Raw genomic sequence first — 27,268 nt, forward strand, 5'->3', positions numbered from 1 at the left:
TATAATCTATTTGGCAGAGGACACAATTAAAACTCTTAAAAAGGAGGAAGAAAAAAACTAAGAAGTGAAAAATAGCAGGATATAATCACTTCCTAAAATAAACATTTCTGTTTATATGTTTTCCCCCCTGAAGTAAAATTCAGCTTTCTGCAATAACTAGACTTTTTTTTTTTCAAGCGATTCTCCTGCCTCAGCCTCCCGAGTAGCTGGAATTACAGGCATGCACCACCATGACCGGCTAATTTTGTATTTTTAGTAGAAACAGAGTTTCTCCATGTTGGTTAGGCTGGTCTCAAACTCCTGACCTCAGGTAATCTGCCCACCTCAGCCTCCTAAAGTGCTGGGATTACAGATGTGAGCCAAGTGCCTGGCTGACTATCCCATTTTTAATGACCCCAAAATGTCATCTATTAATAAGAAGGGGAACTGAAAGTGAATGGCACAATGTAAACGAGTCTGCTAAAGCTATGAACAGGACTCGGTTCTGCAGGAATGGCACAAAACCCCAGCCCAAAGTGGGAATAGCAGCTACTGTTGGTCTCACCCATGGCCACTGGTATGTCCGTCCAGTTCAGGGCACATTTCTGTGTGCAGATCCCTTCCTCATTGAGTACCACAGTGAGATCATCCTGGCCCACAGCCACTTTTCCATCAGCCAGAGGTGCAACTAAGGGCTCCAGCTGTTTCCCTGTTGGAAAGAGCTCTTTGATGGACCCCTTTCCATCCACCTATAGGAAGACAAAGAGTGAGTTACCTAGCATTTCCCAGCTAGAGGCACAAACACAGGCTGGAAAAATCCAGACAGAACCCAAAACCTAGAGAAGCCAATAATATTACTTATTTGACATAAGAAAATGTTACAGAGTTCATTATAATAAGCTTTGTTATTGTAGTGTAAAACCAGTTCACTTGTTCTCTAATGCATAGAAAAGCATCTAGCCTGGCAACTGACAATGCCAGGTGCTGGCAAGAATACAGAGCAACTAGAACTCGCAGTCACTGCTGGTGGGAATGCAAAATGTTGCAGTCATTTTGTTTGTTGGTTTCTTATAAATTTGAAGATATACTTACCATATGCCCCAGCAATCTCATTCCCAGGCATCTGCCCAGGAATGAAAACGTATATTTACACAAACACTTGTATGCAAAGGTCTATAGAAGCTTTATTCAAATTTGTTAAAAACTGAAAACAACTTTATCCTTCAACTGATGAATAGATAAACAAACATCCATGCCATAGACTACTACTGAGCCACAAAAAAGAATAAACTATTAACAAACATACAATGACACGGATGAATTTCAATGCATTCTGCTAAGTGAAAGAAGCCAGAATATAAAGTGGCTTGTTCTGAAATAAAAAATAAACAAAAAGAAAGTTAAAAAAAAAAAAAAAAGAAGCCAGACTCAAGAGGCTACATATTGTGTGATTCAATTTACATGACATTCTGGAAGAAGCAAAACTACAGGAGATGAAGAATAGATCAGTGGTTACCAGAGGTCTGAGAACAGAAGGAGAGGCTGACTTCAAAGGGGCAATATGAGGGAATTTTGGGGGATGATAGAAATGTTGTGTATCTTGATTGTGGCATTAGTCACATAAATCTAAGTATGTGTCAAAACACAGAACTGTACACCAAAAACAATCAATTTTAGTGTATGTAAGTGAGAAATTTTTGAAGAGCCTGGTCCTAAAGCAAGACTTCCCGCCCTCAAGGTGATGTCAGTATCCAAGGTAGTCAGAGAACTGAGAGTCTTAACTCCAGCTTTTGCTCAGTTCCCTTACTCCTTTCAGAGCTCTCTCACCAACTTTAGGCCTAGTTGCTATTTAGCCAGTTGCACAGCAGTGACTCCTCCAGGAGTCTGCAACTCTGATGCTGATAAAATTAGGATATTCAGATGATAAAATGATGGAACCAATATATTAATAAGATAATAATGGGGCTGGGCATGGTGGCTGTAATGCCAGCACTTTGGGAGGCTGAGGTGGGAGGGCTGCTTGAGCCCAGGAGTTCATAACCAGTCTATGCAATATATTGTGACCCCAACTCTACAAAAAATACAAATATTAGCTGGGCGTGGTGGAAGGCACCTGTGACCCCAGCTACTTGGGAGGCTGAGGTGGAAGGATTGCTTGAGCTCAGGAGGCGGAGGTTGCAGTGAGCCAAGATCCTGCCACTGCCCTCCAGCCTTGGTGACAGAGGGAGACCTGTCTCCAAAAAACAAAACAAAACAAAAAAAGATAATAATGAAGAGCTCATCCAATTGAAGCTAGAGAGAAAGACTTCTAGAATTGCCATGTCTAAATTATGAGAGGGGTGTAAAACTAAGAGATTTAGATTACTTAATGAATAGTGTATCAATCTTTTCTACATAAAGTATGCATATTGAAGAAAAAAACAATGTCATGGATATTTACAACTTACGATAAGAAAAAACACAGGTTATAAAGCAATTTTATAACATTTATTTTTACAAATAGGATGGAAGCTCATGTACCAAAAAGTTGGTATTGACTATTTCTGAGTGTGGGGGCTATGGTTGATTTGCACTTCCTTTATCTCCTTATCTATCTATATTTTCTGTAATAAACACATGTGGCTTTTGAAATTTAAAAAAATACTGAAAATCACTTTTAGAACAAATATATGAAAAGATTTGAGGGCAGGGGAGGAAACTCAAAGTCTTAAAAATACTTAAGCTTACACTAGAATTAGTTTATAATCCCTGAGCACCGAAGCCTTAAGGATAGCAGTCCATGATGATCCACTGGACAGAGGCAAGGCCTTCATTATGTGTCCCAAGAGTTAAATACCCACTGTGGATCATCATTATGTAGAGAACTGAGCATTGACTCTTGGACTGACAGGTTACAAAGACATCTTATTTGTGAAAAATTCTGAGCATGGGCAGGGTGCAGTGGCTCACGCCTGTAATCCCAGCACTTTGGGAGGCTGACGTGGGTGGATCACAAGGTCAAGAGATCAAGACCATCTTGGCTAACATAGTGAAACCCGTCTCTACTAAAAATACAAAAAATTAGCTGGGTGTGATGGCGTGCACCTGTAGTCCCAGCTACTCTGGAAGCTGAGGCAGGAGAATTGCTTGAAGCCGGGAGGCGGAGGTTGCAGTGAGCCGAGATCGCACCACTGCATTCCAGCCTGGCGCCTGTGAAAGAGGAAGATTCTGTCTCAAAAAAAAAAAAAAAAATGCTGAGCATGAAAGATAACTACACATATAAATAACAAATCCTGTTATGCCAAAAGCTCTACTTAAAGTGGCCTCTTGACCTGGAGTTGAGAAGTACAAAATCATCTTCCCCAAGATAAACTAGTGATATTTGTAAAATAATAATGTTTTACCCTTATTAGGTAGTAGTCTCTCTTGAAACCCACACATATAGAATTTTCACACCACGCCATGGACTTGGGCACATCTGGTACACTAAAGTCCCCCTGAAAAAAGACAGAAAGAGTCTGAATGAAATAAATATATTTTTTAAATCATGACTTTCCTGTTATTCTGCAACCTCCATTCTGCAAAACAACCCTCCCCTTCATCTGGCACAATTCTACAGGCACAAGGCTAGGAAAATTACCCTTCATGAAAATATAAGTCCTTGAATTGGACAAAGTACATTTGGAAAAGGTGAAAACTCACTTTGAAATAAACCAATCTATAGAAACACTGTAGAATCACACTACAAGTGGGCATCAATAAGCTCTCATGCACTTCATACCAGAGTATTCATCTGTTCAAAATGACAAGACTGGAGCCCGGAACTTCATTAAAACAGAACAAGAAGTCTTCCAAGCTGGCGGCCAACTACTGCAGCACCTCCTACCCAACCCATGGACCAAGGAACAGTGGACTTACCTGCAATTCATGAAATTCCCTGTCCTTCCAGAAATAGAGCTGCAGCTTCTTTTTCACTGCCACACACATCCGTAACACCTCCTCACCAGTCTCTGTATGCTGGGAGAAGACACGCAGAGCAAATGAAAATATGATGACTCTTCCTAACTGATTGATAACTAAATTAGAGATTGTCTACCTTGAAATGGCTACTAATCTGAAAATTCCCTGTTAACACAGTCATGCTGCCAGGAAAGCTGAGCAGAACACCATTCTCTAAGTTGCACTAAGAAACAAGTGACTGAGCAACACTTCCTCCCCAAGGGCTGCCAGCCAAAGACCACAGCACCAGCAAATCACATGGACATTCACAATTCAGAGGAGAAAATCCTGGGGCAGTCCTTCTTCTATATAGCTCCTCCCTCCTTTTAAACCTTAAATGTTTCTTGCTCGTGGCTGTCAATGCATGCTGGGTCCGGGGTAACCATGTGCCAGTGACATCAACCCCACCTTTATGTCTTTAAAGAGCAAGGAAAAGAATATTCCTAAGCATAAAATGATGCAGTGTCAATGTAGAATATAAATGCTAAAAGATGATGAGTTGAGTAGGGGGTGAGGCAGATTCTGAAGAATGCAAGAATGATAAATTAACAAAAATAAAGAGAGATGTCTTTTCTGAACAATGAAAAGTCCCTAATGACAAAGAGCACAATGATCTGTTTAGAACAAGTGTCCACTTAATGTCTTATCATTATATCTTCATGATACTGTTACAGTCTTGCATTCCCAATAACAGTTTGTCTAGGACAAGTGTTTTTGTCCGTGGTTAGCTGCATCTTGCCAATAGCAGTAGATTCTCATTAAACCACACACAGAGAATGCAAACACTTCAACTTCACACTATGCACCAACAGAGAAATTTCTCTAATACAATTAAATATTCCCTTTGGGCCAGGCGCCGTGGCTCACACCTGTAATCCTAACACTATGGGAGGCCAGGCAGGCGGATCACCTGAGGTGAGGAGTTTGAGACCAACCTGGCCAACATGATAAAACCCTGTCTCTAATTTAAAAAATACAACCAATAGTAGATGTAGTGGTATACGCCTGAAGTCCCAGCTACATGGGAGGCTGAGGCAAGAGAATCACTTCAACCCAAGAGGTAGAGGTTGCAGTGAGCCAAGATCGTGCCACTATACTCTAGCCTGGGTGACAGAACAAGACTCTATCTCAGAAAAAAAATTCTCTTTGGAGTCTCTGTTGGGTATGGATCATCAATGTCATTCTTCCCATCTAATGGTAGGAATGATGTAGGAAAGACTGTATTGATCAAAGCATAAAGCCAAATTTCATCTTGGGTAAACTTACCTGGAGGTCGCATGTAAACAGTGATGCTCCTTTTGCCTTTGAAACCGTAGTGATTTGTTGAAATGTCAATAGGTCATGGACATAAATGTTATTTTCTGTTTGGGAGGAGGTAAAACATCACTATCAGTGATCATAATTCTCTAGCCTAGCCACTATCGAGGCAAACAAAGTAACCGTGTTAACTTCTAGAAAAAGCAAATGGTAGATGTTGGTTGAAGATGTCCCTTCAGTTTCACTAAGATGATTAATTCTGAGCTATCACCAGTACAAAACATTTAAGAGGTCATTTGATCTTCTAAACTTGGATATTTTCTTCCTTAAAAATTTGAGCATGGTGGCTCACACCTGTCATCCCTGCACTTTGAGAGGCCGAGACGGGCAGATTACTTGAGGTAAGGAGTTCGAGGCCAGCCTGGGCATCATGGTGAAACCCAGTCTCTACTAAAAATACAAAAATTAGCTGGGCATGATGGTGGGTGCCTGTAATCCCAGCTACTCAGAAGGCTGAAGCAGGAGAATCCCTTGACCCCAGGGAGCAGAAGTTGCAGTGAGCCAAGACTGTACCACTGCACTCCAGCCTGGGAGACAGAGCGAGACTCTGTCTCGAAAAAAAAAAAGTAAAGGCGATCTTTCACTTCCAAAGCACTCTTTCTTTTTTGAGGCAGGGTCTCACTCTGTTGCCCAGGCTAGAGTACATCAACAAAAAGGACCTCCTTGAGATCCTCCTACTTCAGCCTCCTGAGTAGCTAGGACTACAGGCATGCACCACTACACCTGGCTAATTCTGTTTATTTTTTGTGGAAATGAAGTCTCCCTATGTTGCCCAGGCTAGCCTCAAACTTCTGGACTCAAGCGATCCTCCCACCTCAGCCTCTCAAAGTGGTGGGATTACTGGCGTGAGCCACTGCGCCCTGTCCAAAGCACTCTTATACTCTGTCCATCTCAAGTCTGAAATTTTATGATGCAGTATTTGTATAAGAAATGGCTTTCAAAGTTACTTACATTAGGAAGCTCCACTTAGAAAAGAGAAATCCCCTGTGGATTTCATACTAACTCATGGTAAGGATTTATTTCCTAGCAAAGCAATCAAAATAATCGGTTTACCCAGGCCTCATATCTAGTTTTAGTCACGAGGATTAAGTTACCTTGTGACTTAATTTATCTGTGGACCTAGGAACGACATTTAAAATGATTTTATCCTTTGGGCCCCAGGCTCAAAAGCACAGAGTGTGAGGTCAGCTTCTAGTCCCCTGCCTGTCAAGAAAAGGCCTCACTGGCTGCCTTCCATGAAACCACAATTTTTCACATGAGATCCTCAACAGTGTGGCCCTGTTCTGTCTCTTAGCTGATATCCTCCCACTCTCCACCGCATGTCCTTTGTCTGGCCACAATAAACTATTTGCTACAAACTGCCACATCGCAGGGCCTTTGTTCTAGTTATTCCCTATGTTTGTGATACGCTTCTGACCTCTCTTCCTACTGAAATTCTAGTTATCTACTAGACAATATAGACCCTCCCATTACCAATATTCCACAACGCTTTTTATAAATTTTCACTGTAACTTACCACATTTGTATCGTGATGACTTTCTGTCATTTAGTCTTCATAATCAGTATGTAAGTCTCAAAGATAGCAACCTTGTCTCACTGAATTTGGTATCCCCAATGTCTAGTCCAGATTTTGCATAGAATAGGCTCAATAAGTATTTGATCAATTAATGAATGAATGAATGAAGTGAGACTCCTTGGAGAGCAGAGTTCGAGTTTATGGGGGATGCGGCTGCCTTTATTACCCATGTACTCCATTATACCAGGTTTGGAACATGTTAGTTCGCTGTTAAGTAACCACTATCAAATTAACCATGAAAGGGTTAATTTGGTCAGATCTTTTCTTTTTAGACGCATGAATACAAATGAAACTCCTTTTCTTACCTAGCAAGCTGACCAGAATCTTAAACTGGGAAACCACATGGATCTGGAAAACAGCAAATCATTAGACACAATTAAACATTTCTGACAAGGTTTAGCAACTGTTCATTCAATAACAGTATTAAAAAGGGATCACAGAGCCTATCCAGTTACGGGGATCTGACTTATTTTTCTGTGCATTATAATTTCTGTGATTATAATTTCTTCTTGTGAGAGAGGATCTCAGGAACTTGATACATGGGCAGGTCAAAGATAAGAAGTTTCAGAGAGTTAATAAATGGAAGGTCAAAGAGAAGAGGATTCAAATAGTTAATAAATAACATTACCAAAATTCTGGTTTGACAGGATCTCATATAAGTCAAATATTCTTATAAGGACTGCCATCACTGCTTACCTGCTGAATCTTTTTGGAGAAGTTCTTATTGGATTTCTCTAGTGTCACTTCAAACCTGTTGCAACCTAAGGAAAAGAAATAAACACTGGTAGTTCCAAATACAGGGATACACATATAAAAACCACTACTAGAAAAATACGGCTCCATACTGTCTCCTACATAAATCTTTAGAAGTTACTAAAAGACTAAAAGTCAGAGATCTAAATAGCCAGCTGTCTTACAAGCACTGTAAGATGCTTTCAACTCCAATTTTAGAGCAGAGCATTTCATGCATCTTCACTCGGCATCAGCAGAAAGGATCACACAAAGTTTACTGAAGTTGCAAGGTACTTGTGAGTCTGAAGATCTTATCTTGCAAAATCAGGACCTTGGCAAAGCGTTCCACAAGGAAGGGTGTAAGAAGTAATAGTCAAATATTAGAGCCCAAGCCTGAAACCCAGCCCAAAGCATCCTTAGTGTGGAAAAGCTGTCACACTAGACCAACTGATTTCCAGCAACTACCCTAAGTTCTGTATCATGGAGACAGAGCAAACACTCGAAGCCATCTCCAGAGCTAAAGCAATTTAATGCATCTACACTTACTGCCACTTTCAGGTGACGCTACATCTGCTGGCACTGTTACAAAAAAGGGGAAGAAAGTTACATACCTTAAAAACATGTGAATTCAGCCTTGCTGGGGATGACAAAAATATTCAGCCTCAAAAGTCACCAAAGAGTCAAAAAGAGAATAATTCTCATCATCATCAGAGCAGCTATCATTAAGCAATAACTACATGCCAGGTTCTGGGTTTAAAACTTTATATTATTTTTTTCTGTAAACTCACAACTACTCCCAATAAGAAGGTATTATTATTCCAAGTTCCTATTTGAGGGGCCTCAGAGTTAGAGCAGTTAGGTAGTAGCCAGTGAGAGAGCCTCCAAGCAAACCCAGGCTGACTCTAAAGCCTGTGGTCTAAGCCCATGCTCTGCTACCTGCCTTCTATTTCATGGAAAGGATGCTCACATTCCTGACCTGGGTTGCTCCCCACAGCTAGCTCTGCCCTTGTCCTCTGGAAATCAGGGAGACTCTTGGAGGCAGCCATAAGAACGCATGCCACCAAAGCTGCTCTTACTTCTTCCATGCGTCCTTCAAACGTTTTTTCTCAAAATCTTGATAATCTTCAAAATTTCTGAGGACCCCAAAGAACTTTTATGTAGATTATATACATGAATATTTACATGTTAGAAATTTAAATACATACATATAAAAACATGTATGTATTTAAAAATAACAATAATAACTCTATAAGTAAGATGCCATATCTGCTTCTGCATTGAATCTGTTTTGATAATTTAATTTGTTTTGGCTGAAGTATATGACAAAAAAAATCTGTCCTCATATGGATATATAGCTGAAAAGAGAAAACATTTAATAGATTTTTTCAGATAATGTGGATCTTTTTTTTTCTTTGGAGACAGAGTCTCACTCTGTCACCCAGGCTGGAGTGCAGTGGCTTGATCTTGGCTTACTTCAACCTCCATCTCCCGGGTTCAAGAGATTCTTCTGCCTGAGCCTCCCAAACAGCTGGGACTACAGGTGCCTGCCACCACACCCAGCTAATTTTTGTATTTCTAGTAGAGACAGGGTTTCACCATTTTGGTCAGGCTGGTCTCGAACTACTGACCATGTGATCCGCCCGCCTTGGCCTCCCAAAGTGCTGGCATTACCAGTGTGAGCCACCAGGTCCAGCGTGGACCTTATTCTTTGATATTACACCAACACTTGACAAATAGAGTTTCTTGTAAAGTGAAATCACACACCTATCAGTGAACTTTTCATATTCTGTCATGTCAAAATCCATTGGTCTACCTTACACTTTGAATGTATCTTCTACTCATACATGATTTTAAAACTTCATGCATTGGTCATCTGGAAATACTGGTTCACTGAGTTATGCAGATCTTCGAAATGTTGTTACATTTCATTACAAGATAATGTAATGAATGTAATTTAAAAAATGACACTATTATCACCCCCAATCTCATCAGAAAAAATCTTTAATTATGGAAAAGCTGTCACACTTAGGGGAGTGAACACACATTTTCCACAATTCTAATTTTTTTCTTGAAAGCTCTCACTTTATCATTCACAACAAACAGTGCCAGTTGTTTACCTTAAAGTAACAGACTCCCTTTGTTCATTAAAAAAAAAAAATCTGCCAAATATCCAAATGGTCTGAAAAACCCACAACCTGTCAATGATTCTTTCAAGCAAAAACAATACTCCATGAAAAAAGTAGCCAGTTTAGCTCATAACTCAATCGCACAAGCACTTTTCCCTGGAGATAGCCATCTGACTTCACACCTTAACACACAGCAAAAGCGCTTTGTATGTACTTTCCATCATATCACAAGAGATTACTAAAAAGATGTGCTGCCCAAAGTCAAAATACAATAAAAATAATAACTTTTGCTGCCCAAGCAAAGACATTCTTAAGTGAAACTAGATTTAGAAAAACAAACACTGGCCAGGTGCGCAGGTACAGTAGTTTAAAGAAACAAAAACTGGCCAGGAGCAGAGGCTTGCACCTGTGATCCCAGCACTTTGGGAGGCCTAGAGGTGGGTGGATCACCTGAGGTCAGGAGTTCGAGACCAGCATGGCCAACATGGTAAAATTCTGTCTCTACTAAAAATACAAAAATTAGCTGGATGTGGTGGAGGGCACCTGTAACCCCAGTTACTCAGGAGGCTGAGGCATAAGAAGTGCTTGAACTCAGGATGTGGAGGTTGCAGTGAGTTGAAATCATGCCACTATACTCCATCTTAGATGAGAAGAGTGAAACTCCATCTCGAAAAAAAAAAAGAAAAAAAAAAAAACTAACACTTGAGGAAAGGAGTTTGAGACCACCCTGGGCAGTGAGAGATACTTCATCTTTACATGAAGCAAAAAAATTATCTGGGCATGCTGGTGTGTGCCTGTGGTCCTAGCTGCTTGATAGGCTGAGGCGGAAGGATCGCCTGTACCTAGGAGTTGTAGGTTGCAGTGAGCCACGACTGCACCACGGCACTATAGTCTGAGTGACGGAGTGAGACCACCTCAAAAAAAAAAAAAAAAAAGCCCACTGTAAGCACATGGTGAGAATAACACAATGACTATCAGTGCAGTTTGTTTGTTTGTTTTTTTCTTTTCTTTTTTTTTTAAACAAGTCTCTATTTGAAGTTAGGTACCACTGTTCTAATTTGGGTTCAGTGGCTAACCAGTTTTAATTACCATTCCTTTTGCACCATCATTGTAAATGTCAATACACTGGAAAAAAAACAAAATGTTTTAGTGTTTCTGCAAACTTGGTTTTGTCCTTGTAGGACCTCTGAAAGGGTCTTGGGGATCCCCAGGGGTCTAGAGACCACACTTTGAGGACACTGCTCTAGGGTGACAGCACAACTGAAATAAACCTACAGTGGTAAAGGCTTCATACATGAACTAATCTAACCACTCTCAGTTCAAGATAAGAGTAGACTGGGCTGGCCACAGTGGCTCACACCTGTAATCCCAGCACTTTGGGAGGCTGAGGCGGGCAGATCACTTGAGGTCAGGAGTTCCAGACCAGCCTGGCCAACACTGTGAAATCCTGTCTCCACTAAAAATATAAAAATTAGCTGGGCATGGTGGCATGCACCTATAGTCCCAGAACTTTGGGAGGCTGAGGTGGGCAGATCACTTGAGCCTAGGAATTCAAGTCCAGCCTGAGCGATCTGGCGAAACCCCATCTATATAAGATACAAAAATGGGTTGGGCATAGTGGTGTGTGCCTGTGGTCCCAGCTACTTGGGAGGCTGAGGTGAGAGAAGGCTGAGGCTGTAGTGAGCCAAGATAGTGCCACTGCACTCCATCCTACGTGACAGAGCAAGACCCTGTCTCAAAAAATAAAGGAGAAGAATGAAGCCTAGAGATGTCTTTTGAGCTCCAGGGAAATGACTCAAACCAGATCAGAGCCTATAATCCCTAGCCCTAATCTTTTCTTGACCCTATTATCCCCTCCCTTTCCTCAGAAAGATAGTCTATGTACAGACCAATTTAGGTTTCAAATATCTCAAATCTAGAAACCAAATTAACCCTAGAACTGATTCACACCGGGTCCAGGTCTATTTCTGGCCCCCACCAGGCCAGAGCTGGGCCAGAACTTACCTGTTCACCAAGAGTATAAGGAAAAATGACATTTCTTAAAGAGAAGTTTAAATCAGAGTTTGATTTCCTAACTGTCTATATTCAAGCTACCTATGGAGAAGTTGAGGCCCAGAAACATTAACTAATTTGTCAAAGTTGACATGATAAAATGATCACAGGGCAAGGAATAGTTGCCACCAGGGTTCCAAGCCAGATGAACACTAATATTATCAGTTTAGGTCTATACTGTGTTCAAAGAATTCATTTTTAAGTCTTATTGTCAATTTCTTTTCTTTTTTTGTTTTTTTTGAGATGAAGTTTCACTCTTGTCACCCAGGCTGGAGTGCAATGGAGTGATCCCGGCTCACTGTAACCTCCGCCTCCTGGGTTCAGGCAATTCTCCTGCCTCAGCCTCCCGAGTAGCTGGGATTACAGGCACACACCACCATGCCCAGCTAATTTTTTGTATTTTTAGTAGAGATGGGGGTTTCACCATGTTGACCAGGATGGTCTCAATCTCTTGACCTCGTGATCAACCCGCCTCAGCCTCCCAAAGTGCTGGGATTAGAGGCTTGAGCCACTGCGCCTGGCCCTTGTTGTCAATTTCAGATCACCACTTATATCTGAAACCAAAGTAGTCAAAAAACAGTTGTTGAATGCTGAATAACCATTTTTAATTTTAAAATTAAAATGAGCTTAATTTTAAAATTATAGACCAGGCAAATATCGCAGAATGCAAATATTCTGGCTCTGAGAACTAAAAAAAAATTTTTTTTTCAGACAAGGTCTGTTGCTGAGACTGGAGTGAGATGGTGTGATCATAGCTCACTGCAGCCTCAACCTCCTGGGCTCAAGCGATCCTCTCGCCTCAGCTTCCAAAGCAGCTGGAAATATAAGCATGTGCCATCACATTCAGCTAATTTTTTGAAGAGAGGGTGTTGCTATGTTGCCCAGGCTGGTCTTGAACTCTTGGCCTCAATCATTCCTCCTACTTCAGTCTCCCAAAGTGCTGGGATTATGGAAATGAGCTACTTGGACTGATCAAGAATTAAAAAGAATTAAAAATTTAAAACAAAGATCAACAATGTACTACCCGAGGCCAAACTGAGGCCTTTGCATGTTTTTGTAAATAAAGTTTTATTGGAATAAAGCCACACCCATTCTCATTACATATTGCCTACAACTGCTTTCATGTTACAATGGCAGAGTCAATTAATTACACTGCAAAGCCTAAAATATTTATTCTTTGGACATTTTCAGAACAAGTTTGCTGACCCCTGATTTAGAGGACAGTTGAAAACTCAGAAATGAAATAAATTCTCTATTTTGTTCTCTGGTTTCTTTTCTTACCCAGCTGCAGAAACTGACCAGGGAATCTTCCTCTTTCCCAAGTGCACTGGTAAGGTACTTTTCCCTGCAATGTTACCCTTGCTCCAGGTTCCAAAAGAGAGCTCTATTTATCTTAAGCAATCTCTTAAGCTATATACCAGAGAAATATATATGAAAGGGTATAAAGATAACTGCAGATTTCTGTAGAGTGGCTCCAGAGCATACCTAAACATATCTATTCTCCATAAAGATAGCACAGAAAAAAAACAGAGAAGGGCAGTGACGTACTTTTTGCCCTAATAAAAAACACTCTTGGGCTAGGTATGGTGGCTCATGCCTGTAATCCCAGCATTTTGGGAGATCGAGGTGGGCGGATCACAAGGTCAGAAGATCAAGACCATTCTGGCCAACATGGTGAAACCCCGTCTCTCCTAAAAATACAAAAACTAGCTGGGTGTGGTGGTGGGCACCTGTAATCCCAGCTACTGGGGTGGCTGGGGCCAGAGAATCACTTGAACCAGGGAGTCGGAGGTTGCAGTGAGCTGAGATTGCGCCACTGCACTCCAGCCTGGCAACAGAGCGAGACTGTCTCAAAAAAATCAAAAACAGAAAACCATTCAACAGAATAAATTTCAAATACTTTCATTATTACCCTAGATTACTGACAGTCACATTTGTTTAGAACTTGAGTTTTCACAGTTACTTCAAGCCTATTAGCCTACTACTGTATTCCCCTCAACAACTTTGTGAGACAGAGTTTATAAAAAAACTGAAGTTGGAAAGAACCTGCTTACAGTCACATAGCCGGGGGAAGTGCACCTGAATGCAAACCCTGGTCCTCTCTTCCTGGTCTACCCCTCATAACCTAACAAGATCTTTTAAATCAATGTTTCCTAATGTTTTTCCTACCATCACACCATATATACAGGAATCTTGCTCCTATTAGTAGTTATTTCTTATTACTGGTAGTGAGTCTCTAAGAAAAGAGGAGGAAAACAACTGCCTCCTCTTTTCTTAGAGACTCACTACCAGTAATAAGTAATTCAGTAATAAGTAAACCAGTAATTCAGCCTCACCTCCCAGATGTAGGTAGGGCAATTCAGTCTGGAGGGGGAAACCCTATGCATTCTCACGTCTTCTCCCCATTTTCTCATCATGCTCTCTATAACCTTTGATCTCTCTTTTAATGGTCTAGGAATCACTGATTTCACAGTTGTATGCTAGCTGACTATTAAAACCTATTTTTTGCATGAGCAACGTGCGCTTACCAACGTCCTTCCGAATCCTATAGAGAAGAAGATGTCCTTGTTTGGTTCCCACAAGAAGCCATTCCTCTGGAAAAGAAAACAGCTTTGAGAAAGGTCAATCGGCTTGAGTACAACCCTATTTCTTTAGTTCGGGCTTGTAATCAGAAATCAATGTGTCAAGAAAATGAGTTGCTTTTGATAGTAGGTGTTTTGTAAAGCTAAGGAATTGGTTTTTTTTCTTTTAGAAATGATTTTATTATTATACTTTAAGTTCTAGGGTACATGTGCAGATCATGTAGGATTGTTACATTAAGTATACACATCACACAGTGGTTTGCCACATCCAGCCCCGTGTCATCTACATTAGGTATTTCTCCTAATGTTATCCCTCCCCAATCCTCCCAGTCCCTGCTATCCTTCCACTACCTCTCACATCACCCAACAGGCCCCAGTATGTGATGCTCCCTTCCCTGTGTCCATGTGTTCTCATTGTTCAATACCCACTTATGAGTGAGAACATGCAGTGTTTGGTTTTCTGTTCTTGTGTCAGTTTACTGAGAATGATGGTTTCCAGCTTCATCCATGTCCCTGAAAAGAACATAAACTCATCCTTTTTATGGCTGCATAGTATTCCATGTTGTACATGTGCCACATTTTCTTTATCTGGTCTATAATTGATGGGAATTTGGGTTGGGTCCAAGTCTTTGCTATTGTAAACAGTGCTGCAGTGAACATATATGTGCAAGTGTCTTTATAATAGAATGATTTCTAATCCTTTGGGTATAAACCCAGTAATGGGATTGTTGGGTCACATGGTATTTCTATTTCTAGATCCTTGAGGAATCACCACATTGTCTTCCACAATGGTTAATTTATACTCCCACCAATAGTGTAAAATCATTCCTACTTCTCCACATCCTCTCCAGCATCTGTTGTCTCCAGATTTTGTAATGATCGCCACTCTAACTGGCATGAGATGCTATCTCAATGTGGTTTTGATTTGCATTTCTCTAATGACAGTGATAATGAGCTTTTTTCATATGTTTGTTGGCTGCATAAATGTCTTCTTTTGAAAACTGCCTGTTCATATCCTTCAACCCACTTTTAGATGGGTTTTTTTTTTCTTGTAAATTTGTTTAACTTCTTTGTAGATTCTGGATATTAGCCCTTTGTCTGATGGGTAGATTGCAAAAATTTTTTTCCCATTCTGTTGGTTGCTGGTTTACTCTCATGACAGTTTCTTTTGCTGTGCAGAAGCTCTTACATTTAATTAGATCCCATTTGTCTATGTTGGCTTTTGCTGTCATTGCTTTTGGTGTGTAGTCATGAAGTCCTTGTCTATGTCTATGTCCTGAATGGTATTGTCTAGTTTTTCTTCTAGGGTTTTTATGGTGTTTGGTCTTATGTTTAAATCGTAGTCCATCTGGAGTTAATTTTTGTATAAGGTGTAAGGAAGGGGTCTAGTTTCAGCTTTCTGCGCATGGCTAGCCAGTTTTCCCAACACCATTTATTAAACCAGGAATCCTTTCCCCATTGTTGGTTTTTGTCCAATTTGTCAAAGATCAGATGGTTGTACATGTGTGGTGTTACTTTCAAGGCCTCTGTTCTGTTCCATTGGTCTTTATCTCTGTTTTGGTACCAGTACCATGCTGTTTTGATTATTGTAAGCTTGTTTTTTTTTTTTTTTCAAAAGATGGGGTTTCACCATGTTGGTCAGGCTGGTCTTGAACTCCCGACCTCAGGTGATCTGCCCGCCTTGGCCTCCAAAGTGCTTGGATTACAGGTGTGAGCCACCATGCCCGGTCCCTTTTTTTATTTCTTTTTTTTTTTTCTTTTAGTCTTGTAATATAGTTTGAAGTCAGGTAGTGAAATGCTTCCAGCTTTGTTTTTTTTGCTTAGGATTGTCTTGGCTCTGCAGGCTCTTTCTTTGGTTCCCTATGAAGTTCAAGGTTTTTTTCCAGTTCTGTGAAGTAGGTCAATGGTAGTTTGATGGGGACAGCACTGAATCTATATATCATTTTGGGCAGTATGGTCATTTTCATAATATTGATTCTAACTAACCATGAGCATGGAATGTTTTTCCAGCAGTTTGTGTCCTCTCATTTCCTTGAGCAGTGGTTTGTAGTTCTCCTTGAAGAGGTCCTTCACATCCCTTGTTAGTTGTATTCCTAGGTATTTTATTTTCTTTGTAGCAATTGTGAATGGGATTTGCTCATGATTTGGCTGTTATTGGTATATAGGAATACTTTAATTTTTAATTTTTTTATACCACCTTCTCATCTGTCTGTGAGACTGTGATTTCTGCACATTGATTTTGTATCCTGAGACCTTGCTTATGGTGTTATCAGCTTAAAGAGACTTTGGGCTGAGATGATGGGGTCTTCTAAATATACAGTCATGTCATTTGCAAATAGAGACAATTTCACTTCCTCTTTTCCTAACTGTGGAAGAACTGCTTGAGCCCAGGAGTTCCAGGTTATAGTGAGCCAAGATCTGGCCAGAACTTGCTCTGGCCAGAACTTCCAATGCTATGTTGAATAGGAGTGGTGAGAGAGGGCACCCTTGTCTTGTACCAGTTTTCTAAGGGAATGCTTCCAGGTTTTGCCCACTCAGCATGATATTGGCTGTGGGTTTATCATAAATAGTTTTTATTAGTTTTTTAGATACATTCCACTGATACCTAGTTTATTGAGAGTTTTTAGCATAAAGGACTGTTGAATTTTGTCAAAGGCCTTCTCTGCATCTATTGAGATAATCATGTGGTTTTTGTCTTTGGTTCTGTTTATGTGATGGATTATGTTTGTAGATTTGTGTATGTTAAGCCAGCCTTGCATCCCAGGGATGAAGCTGACTTGTGATGGATAAGCTCTTTGATGTGCTGTTGGACTCGGTTTGCCAGTATTTTGTTGAAGATTTTCGCATCAATGTTCATCATGGATATTGGCCTGAAATTTTCTTTTATAGTTGTGTCTCTGCCAGGTTTTGGTATCAGGATGATGTTGGTCTCATAAAATGAGTTAGGGAGGATTCCCTCTATTTGTATTGTTTGGAATAGTTTCAGAAGGAATAATAACAGCTCCTCTTTATACCTCTGGTAGAATTTGGCTGTGAACCCATAAGCTAAGAAATGTTTATATTCATGTTTGAGAATCAACCAATTAAAAATACATTTATTGAATAATTACTAGGCTGCACATATCAGAGGATACAAATGTCCCTGGCTTAATTGTTTTTTTTTTTTTTTTTCAGTCTTCTCTGATTTTATTACAGGGCATGTTGGGGACAGGGGAGGGAAGTGGCAAAAGAGTGACAGGAGGGCAGCCTAGGCCCACTCTCACCCTGAGCCTTGAGGCCTGATGTGGGACAGGAACTGCAGAGGCATCAGATGAAGCCTTGGAAAGCCCAGGCCATCAGCTCCTTCCATGGGACCAGGCATGTGGAGCTGGCTCTCCAGGAACAGCAGGAGAAAGGTCTGCATGAGCTACCCCTGCCATCTACACCTGACAGGATAGGGGAGACACAGAGAGAGTATCCGGCGCCCTCCCGTCCCATTAAGAGGCACGGGTCATGGGAGCACTTCCTCTGAGGACACAGAGAGCCTGGCTGAGCTGGCTGGCTCACGCTCTTTCTGGTCTGGAGGTCAGAGGAGAGTGAGATACTCTGGTTTGAAAGGCCTTCCTTTCTACTTCAGGGAAAACAGGTAGGGAGGTGAGGGTGCAGTGCCAAAAAACACTCCCAAAACTCCACCTGGCTGAGTGACCCTGGGCAAGTCACTTCACTTCCTGGAGACTCAAGTTACAAGATGGGAACAATGAGCATCGCCTCACAGGTTTGTCGTGAGGATTAAGCGAGAAAGTGTGTGTAATATTAGTGATGACTGGATGATACAGAATTGAGAACAAGGCTGGACGCGGTGGCTCACGCCTGTAATCCCAACACTTTGGGAGGCTGAGGTGGGTGGATCATGGGGTCAGGAGTTTGAGACCAGCCTGACTAATATGGTGAAACCCTGTCTCTACTAAAAATATAAAAATTGGCCAGGCATGATGGTATGTGCCTGTAATCCCAGCTACTAGGGAGGCTGAGGCAGGAGAATCACTTGAACCCAGGAGGCGGAGGTTGCAGTGAGCTGAGATCGTGCCATTGCACTCCAGCCTGGGCAACAGAGCAAGACTCTGTCTCAAAACAAAACAAAACAAAATTGAGAAGACTGGCTGGGGAAGGCTCAGTGGAAACGCCCAAGGCAAGTGGGGGAAGTCAGTGGACAGAAGGCCTGGGAGTAACTGCAATGTAGCTTCCTTCTTCCTCTGCCAGGTTTAAGAGTGAGCCCCAGGTGGGGTGAGGGGGTGGGGAGAAAATTAGGGTCCCGGGAGGGGGCAGCCTGACGTCAAGGCCTGAATGAGAGTGCATGGGCGCCCATGGGCTGCGTGGAGGATGGGGGAGAGCGGGGAGAACAGGAATCCTCTGAAGGCTGCTTTTAAAAAGCTGAAGAGAAGGAAGAGATGACTATATCTTTCCATAGGTGCAGCTGCGAAGGCATCAAGCTGGACCCATTAAGGATTTCAGATCCAGCCATCATGGGATGGGGCTGCTGTTGGGGAAGCCAGTGTCCCTCCTTTCTCCTCAGCACCGGGGTTATAAAAAAATACCTATAAACCATGAGAAAGTTTGTGTAAAAACACTTTTCTGCATGTATTAAAAAAAGAGACTGGCCGTGGTCAGTGGCTCAGGACGTGGACCAAAGTCCCAAGAGTGGTCAAGGGGAGTCCATGGCACCTCAGTGCCTGGGGCACCCCTGTGGCAGGGACAGTGCTGGCTCTGGAGAAGGCTGTTCTTTGGCTGGGCTACACTTCTGTGGATGTGTGGTCTGAGGGGCAGGAGGGATGGCAGGAGCCTTGGCTCCAGTAGTCCCATGGAGACCCTGTGCTGGGGTGGGCGGTAGGGGAGCCTTGGCCCTGGGCCTCAGGAACCCCCTTAGTGAACCCCACTGCTAAAGGCAGAAGCCTCTTCCCAGTAAGCTTCCCCAGACAGCTGGGGGAGCTACAGGGGGTCCAGGCTGGTTTCCACTTCTGATGGAGGGTTCTGTCCAGAGGCTCCAGAAGGCTGTGTCCTGCTGAGACCGACCCCAGCTGGGGACATCAGGCACAGGAGGGCAACCCGGGGTATGGGCAGGAACCAAGGTGCTAGATGAACAGAAGAGCCACCTTCCCGGCCTGGCCCCTCCTGCCCGGGGCTTCTGAATATTTCCTTGGGGAAGGAAGCAAGTAGAGGATAGTGGCCCTGTCTTCCTAGCCTGCTCCTCCCTCCTCTTCTTCACCCCACAAGGGCCTAGACTGTGTTACTGGCTGGGAGAGGTCCAGGGAGTCCCCCCAGGCCCTGTTCTCAGCTTCCAGAGCCAAGTGGGTAGTGAGAGGGTGACAGTCAGAGCTAGAGGTTCCTCTACCCAGTCAGCCCAGGCACCCCTTGTTTACCAACCACCATGGAGCCAAGGCTGTAATGGGCACTCTCAGTGGATCTTGTACCCTCCAAGGCAGCCTAGGAGTGGGTGGATGTGGGTGGCATCTGCAGTCTGCAGTGGGCTGAGGACGACTCTGGCTCTGGGGAGTGGGGCCTGTGCATCAGATCCCATCCGTCCCACAGGCACTCTAGGGCTGCAGCAGGTGCAGGCCGTGCCAGAGCCCTTCCTTCAGGAACTGCATGTAGGTGGCCGTGGACGGGTCTTCAAAGGTGTGTGAGAAGCTGAAGAGATTGCTCTCGATTTTCTCGGGCTTCATGAAGGTGATGTCCAAGAAGCAGCTGGCGTTGATGTTGTGGACCACGGTGCCATTGGGCAGGCAGATCATCATCTCCACAGGGAAGCTGTACTTCTCCAGGTGCAGGCCAGCCAACTTCTGGTGGGCCGGGTTCTCCTGGTTGCTCTGCAGCTCCTCCAGCTCCTTCACCAGGAACCAGGTGCTGATGAAGCTCTTGTTGAGCAGGGTAAGGATGAGTGAACTTTCTAGGACCGTCTACCAGAGAGTCCACCCCAAATCTCAGCAGGACTGGTCATCCAGCGCCCCCCACAGCATGATCGACTGCACCAGCTTGTTCTCAGCCTTGGCTCGGTGGAAGGCCTCAGTGAATGGCAAGTAGGAGACCTTCTTGAAGGGGTACATGGCTACCTCCAGGTGCCAGGCGGCCTCCTCCCAGCTCAGCTCCTGCTGCCATTTGATCTCCTCAAACACAAACTGCAGGGGCTCCCCTGAGGGCAGGTGGCTATCGATCACACTGCCATCTTATCCAGGATCATGGAGGGCACTGAGGGGCCAGTGGCCTCCAGCTCCATCTGGGGTATGTAGCCGATGTCCACCTCCATGTGGCTGCTTTCACTGGCCACATAAAGCCACTCTATGTCCACATTCAGAGACCAGTGGTTGGGCACGAAGAGCCGGAAGTCGCGGACGTGGGTGGCATCTTTGGAGAGGATGATGTGGCCAGTGAACTGAGCAGGGGAGAACCAGACGGGGAAGTCGGGCGGCTCACTGAGCTGGAACTTGGCATGGATCCGGAACATCACGGTGTAGTAGAAGTTGCTGACAGCAGTCAGGCAGGCCATGGCCCCCTGAGGGGCAAAGCCGGTCTTCATGAAGGGCCGCAGGTGGAACATGCTCAGGGGCCAGTGAATGATGACCTCCTTGCCCTTGGGCGTTGGATAGAAGCGGTTGTTGGACAGGTAGCCAGTGAAGATGCTTAGCTCACTGGGGATGATACAGCAGGGCTTGCTCAGCTCCTGGCCTGGCAGGAAAAGGAAGGGCTGGAAGTGGCGGGTGGCAAACACTGCCCTCGGTGAGGCTGCACTCATCCAGTTTCGGAGGCCAGACAGGGTGAGGCAGGACACCCTAGGAAGCCATCTTTGCCCTTGGTCATGGTCTCCGGGAACAGGGGCTGGAATTGGGCTTCTATGGTGAGCCTCTCCTCGCTAGGGTCAGGGGGCAGCTCCTCCTCCTCCTCGCAGCTGGCGTCAGGAGTTGACCCTGTTAGCTTCTCAGCAATGGGCTTGAACTCCTCGGGGCTGATGTACATGTCCCCGTCAGTGTCCCAAAGGTCTTCAGCGCTGATTCCTGCCGCGCGGCCGCCTGGGCCTCGGCATGGCGGGCGCAGACCCGGACGGCTGCGGTGGTGGCTGTGGCCAGCAGGGCTCTGAGCAGCGCCAGGGCGCGGGTGTGGCGGCGGGGCGGCAGCTCGGGAGGCGGCGCAGTGGAGCCCGGGCCGGGCTTCAGCGCTGGCCCAGCCGGGTCTGGCCCATGGCCAGCTTGTTTTAACATTAAACTAATAAAAAAGATGGAAGGGCTTTATTTTTAAGAGTATTATTTTTGCCATATATATGTTATACTTTTATTAAGATATGTATCTTTAGATATATATATTTTTTAATTCAGCTAAAAAGAATATGATGAAAGTTTATGAAATCACAAAATGGAAGTACAAATGTGAAACCAGGTATCCAACTTCAAAAATAATAGCTACGAGTCATTGTAAGAGGAATCATTTAAATATTTTTACTTTCAGGAAAATAAATTACATAGCATAATAAGCTTACAAAATTCATTATTTCAAAAGATAGTCTAGCAGAAAGTATTTAATAACAAGTATTGATGAGAATATTAGGAAATTAGAGCCCTCCTACACTGCTGGCAGGAATGTAAAATGGGACAGCTACTTTGGAAAAGTCTGGCAGTTCCTGAAAATGCTAAACATAGCTACCCTGGGACCCAGTAATTCCACTCCTGCGTACACACCCAACAGAAATGAAAACATATTCTACGCCGGGCACGGTGGCTCAAGCCTGTAATCCCAGCACTTTGGGAGGTTGAGGCGGGTGGATCACGAGGTCAAGAGATCGAGACCATCCTGGTCAACATGGTGAAACCCCCGTCTCTACTAAAAACACAAAAAATTAGCTGGGCATGGTGGTGCGTGCCTGTAAATCCCAGCTACTCAGGAGGCTGAGGCAGGAGAACTGCCTGAACCCAGGAGGCAGAGGTTGCGGTGAGCCGAGATCGCACCATTGCACTCCAGCCTGGGTGACAAGAGTGAAACTCCATCAAAAAAAAAAAAAAAAGAAAACATATTCTACACAGAAACTTATACACAAATGTTCACAGCAGTGTTATTTGTAATAGCTGAAAGATGGAAACAAACCAATGTCCACCTACTGATGAATTGATAACAAAACGTGGCATGTCTATATAATGGAATATCAGCTAACAATTAAAAGAAGTATGGGTATATGCTAAAACACAGATGAACCTGAAAACATGATGTTAACTGAAGGAAGCCAGACCACAAAGGCCATATGATTCCATTTATATGAAATGTCCAGAATAGGGAAACCCCCAGGGGCAGAAAGGGGTTGCCCAGGGCTGGTGGACTCGGAGGAAAATGTGAAGTAAATACTAATGGGTACTGAGTTTCTTCTGAAAATGATGAATATGTTCTAAAATTGTGGTGATAGTTGCACAACTCTGTGAATGCACTAAAAACCATTTAACTGTACACCTTTTTTTAACTTTTATTTTTTTAAGACAGGGTCCCACTCTGTCGCCCAGACTAGAGAGCAGTGGTGTGATCATGGCTCACTGCAGCCTCTGCCTCCCTGGCTCAAGTGATCTTCCCATCTCAGACTCCTGAATATGATCATGACTCACTGCAGCCTCCACCTCCTGGGTTCAAGTGATACTCCCACCTCAGACTCCTGAGTGGTAAGAACTACAGGCATGCACTACTACGCTCAGCAATTTTTTAAAACTTTTTTTTGAGACAGAGTTTTGCTCTTGATACCCAGGCTGGAGTGCAATGGTGCGATCTCGGCTCACCGCAACCTTGGCCTCCTGGGTTCAGGCAATTCTCCTGCCTCAGCCTCCTGAGTAGCTGGGATTACAGGCACACCCCACCATGCCCAGCTAATTTTTTGTATTTTTAGTAGAGACGGGGTTTCACCATGTTGATCAGGATAGTCTCGATCTCTTGACCTCGTGATCCACCCGCCTCAGCCTCCCAAAGTGCTGGGATTACAGGCTTGAGCCACTGTGCCCGGCCCTTTAAAACTTTCTTATAGAGATGAGGGCTCACAATTCCAACCCTTGACCTCAAGCAATGCCCCTTCCTCGGCCTCCCAAAGTGTTGGGAATACAGGTATGAACCACTATGCCCAGCCAAACTGTACATTTTAAAAGATGATCTAGGTGAGTGGTTCTTAAACTTTGGTGTATCAGAGTTATTTGAGAGTTTGTTAAAATACAGAATGCTGGGCTCTACCCTGGAGTTTCCGATTCAGTGGTCTAAAAGTAGGCCCAGGAATTGTCATTTCTAACAACTTTCTGATGTGGTGGTTCAAGGACCACATTTGGGAGGCACTAGTATAGGTAAAAAGAAAGAAGCTCAGGAAAAGTTTAAATTATTACCCTGACAGACCCATATTACATCATTCAGGGAAGGTAAACATGTACAGATACTTCCTTAGCCTTTTGATAATATAAAGTTCACTCATTCTTTTCATAAACTCCCTTGATTCTTGATCCTTGTAAAATAAAATCTTGGATAATGGTACAAATAGGTAAATTTTATTGAACATGTATTGTGTTCCAATAAGTGCTAAGCACATCTGTTATTTCACTAATCCTCACAACTATCCCTTGAAGTAAGTCCTTTTTTCAAATCCCCATTTTATAGATGAGGAAGTTGAGGCCTAGGGGATATGTAACTTTTCCAGAGTCACACATGTGGTAAGTAGCAGAGTTGGCATCCCAACCCCAATTTGTGATCCCAACCCCAATTTGTCTGATTCCCAACCACATGCTGTGATGTACTTACTAAAGCACCCATGTCAAAAGAATGGGTGTCAGCCAAATGTTGTCTGAAAGGCAGTAGCTACATTTATAAAAACAGGTCAGCATCTACATTCCTTATCCAGAGGATCAAGAGTATTTCTCCAGGATGATGTTCTTAGTCATCCAGAAAAAAAGAGTGATTCAATTTTCTTTGATTTGGGGTCTTAAAGGAAAGTCAGGACACAAAAAGTAAGACACTGTGTGCTCTTAATAACGTAAGTTGAAATCAAAAAATAGCAGCTCTAATGACGATTGGAGATTTATGCTGGGGCAGAATATGAAGAAATAAAATAATTCATTTTGCAATGTTTGCTTTGTAAAAGACATTATATTTAGAACTTTATTTATAAATATCACAATGTCGAGCAATTTGGCAATACTAAAGTGGGTTTTTAGGCCACCCACTGTTATTTCAGATATAAGTAAAATAAAGTGGATTTTTAAAAAAATCCACTCATAACATACATAAAAATCTATAACCAAAAAGGCCAACATAATGTTCACCATCTTCCCCATCCTTCTCTCTCCACTCTGTCTCCCAAATCCCCACCAGTTCCTGTTTTTCTTTATCTCTTTTTATAGCCTCAGCTTCCTCCTGAGTTGGCCAAGGTCTATCAATTTTACCTCTAATGGTACCTCTTGACAACCTCCTCCTGTAGAGTCTCTCCAGGGACCCCTGTGACAGTTTCAACTGGTCTCATTCAGTCTGTGCACTCTCACATTTGCTGTCAGTTATCTTAGAGATCTCTGATGCTGTCACAATGGGGCTTAAAAAATCCTGTGAAGCTACACTATCAAAATAGGAAGTCAAATTCCTAAACATGACATTCAAGTCTATTTTCCATTTTTTATTGAAATGTTTGTCAATAGATTTTTTAAAAATTTATTTACATTTTTTTTTCTTGTGAACCCAAACTAAGACACACCAATACATTTTTAAAAATCAAATGTTTAGGGGCCAGGTGCAGTGGTTCATGCCTGTAATCCCAGTACTTTGGGAGGCTGAGGCGGGTAAATCACCAGAGGGTCAAGAGTTTGAGACCAACCTGCCCAACCTCATGAAACCCTGTCTCTACTAAAAAAACACAAAAATTAGGCCAGGCATGGTAGCTCACACCTGTAATCCCAGCACTTTGGGAGGCTGAGGTGGGCAGATCATGAGGTCAGGAGATCGAGACCCTACTGGCTAACACAGTGAAATCCTGTATCTACTAAAAATACAAAAAGTTAGCTGGGCATGGTGGCACATGCCTATAATTCCAGCTAATTGGGAGGCCAAGGCAGAGAATCGCTTGAACCCGGGAGGTGGAGACTGTAGTAAGCCAAGATCACACAACTGCACTCCAGCCTGGGTAACAGAGGCAACAGAGCGAGACTCCATCTCCAAAAAAAAAATATATATATTAGCCAAGTGTGGTGGCAGGCATCTGTAATCCCAGCTACTCAGGAGGCTGAGGCAGAAGAATTGCTTTAACCTGGGAGGCGGAGGTTGCAGTGAGCAGAGATTGCACCATTGCACTCCAGCCTGGGTGACAAGAGCAAAACTGTATCACAAAAAAGAAAAATCAAATGTCTATTCATCTGATAGATTAAATTCACTGAAAACTCTTTTTTTTTTGACAGTCTCACTCTGTCGCCAGGCACCAGGCTGGAGTGCAATGGCACGATCTTGGCTCACTGCAACCTCCACCTCCTGGGTTCAAGCAATTCTCCTGCCTCAGCCTCCTGAGAAGCTGAAACTACAAGCGCATGCCACCATGCCCAGCTAATTTTTGTTTTTTTTTTTTTTTTTTAGTAGAGACGAGGTTTCACCATGTTGGCCAGTATGGTCTTGATCTCTTGACCTCGTGATCCACCCGCACTGGCTGGGATTACAGGCGTGAGCCATGGCGCCCAGCCCACTGAAAACTTTTAAATCAATCTGATTGATTAAATGTGCCATTAGGGAGAGGACCTGTTCCATATTGGGTCGTCCACTCTCTAGGACACATTATTTAACACAGCTGTGCCCGCACGACACAGAGAACGAGAAGCCTACAGAGCAAGCGCAGCATAGGGTGGACAGTTCCTTCTGAGACTCAATACAGTAACATACAACAGAAAGCGGGACATACTATGCAAACACATAACGAACACATAAGCAAAGCAGCATCAGCGCTGGAAAACTCCTGATGGCCTACCCATGAGCCACAAGGTTGTACTTAATTCCTCTTGGGAAGGAGGGTTAGGCCCTATTGCTCATAATTACCCTAATGAAGCTCCTTCCAACAGTGCAATACGGTCCAACTTCATGTAATAAACTCCATTTCTGGCCCAATGCTGGCCATTGCAGGGAACACAGAGATGAATAAGATAGTAGTCACTTCCCTTCGTTGGGTAACATGGCAAATAACAGTGCTTCTCATTTGGGCATAAGCCCCCAGTTAGCTGCACTCAAATCACCTGGACCTATTAAAAATGCACATTCCTGGGCCCTGCACATGGAGATTCAGATTCAATGGCTTTGAGGTGGTACCCTGAAATCTACATTTTAAAATTTAATTTTGTTGGCTGGGTACGGTGGCTTATGCCTGTAATCCTAACCCTTTTGGAGGCCGAGGTGGACAGATCACTTGAGTTCAGGAGTTCGCGACCAGCCTGGCCAACTTGGTGAAACCCCATCTCTACTACACACGTATGTTCACTGCAGCACTGTTTACAATAGCAAAGACCTGGAACCAACCCAAATGCCCATCAATGATAGACTGGACAAAGAAAATGTGGCACATATACACCATGGAATACTATGCAGCCATAAAATACAATGAGTTCATGTCCTTTGTAGGAACATGGACGAATCTGGAAACCATCATTCTCAGCAAACTGACACAAGAACAGAAATTCAAACACTACATGTTCTCACTCTTAGGTGGGTGAACAATGAGAACATATGGATACAGGGAGGGGAGCATCACACACTGGGCTGTTGCGGGGGAATAGGAGAGAGACAGTGTGGGGTAGGAAGATTGGGGAGGGATAACATGGGGAGAAATGCCAGATATGGCTAATGGGGGGATGGAGGCAGCAAACCACATTGCCATGTATGTACCTTTGCAACAATTCTGCATGATCTGCACATGTACCCCAGAACCT

At 43.3% G+C, this 27,268-nt stretch overlaps 1 protein-coding gene and 1 pseudogene across 4 annotated transcripts in view; both read right to left on the minus strand.

Moving 5' to 3' along the window:
* The window catches only part of VPS39 (VPS39 subunit of HOPS complex), a 67,353-nt gene that overhangs the window by 36,290 nt on the left and 3,795 nt on the right, over positions 1–27,268 (minus strand). Inside the window, exons 2-9 of one of the 4 annotated variants that reach the window (XM_002763946.6) lie at positions 14,289–14,354; positions 8,129–8,161; positions 7,547–7,611; positions 7,156–7,198; positions 5,224–5,318; positions 3,877–3,975; positions 3,363–3,455; positions 545–728 (exon numbers count right to left, since the gene is read on the minus strand). In XM_002763946.6, coding sequence (XP_002763992.1) covers positions 545–728; positions 3,363–3,455; positions 3,877–3,975; positions 5,224–5,318; positions 7,156–7,198; positions 7,547–7,611; positions 8,129–8,161; positions 14,289–14,354 — 678 coding nt within the window. Of the gene's footprint in view, positions 1–544; positions 729–3,362; positions 3,456–3,876; positions 3,976–5,223; positions 5,319–7,155; positions 7,199–7,546; positions 7,612–8,128; positions 8,162–8,193; positions 8,220–14,288; positions 14,371–27,268 lie in introns of all 4 variants that reach the window. The other 3 variants (XM_078334061.1, XM_002763947.6, XM_035261971.3) reach the window with 3 other exon arrangements.
* LOC144577328 (selenoprotein N pseudogene) lies at positions 19,773–21,597 on the minus strand (annotated as a pseudogene).

The sequence above is a fragment of the Callithrix jacchus genome, chromosome 8 (genome assembly GCF_049354715.1).
Source record: "Callithrix jacchus isolate 240 chromosome 8, calJac240_pri, whole genome shotgun sequence".
NCBI classification, from domain to species: Eukaryota; Metazoa; Chordata; class Mammalia; order Primates; family Cebidae; genus Callithrix; species Callithrix jacchus.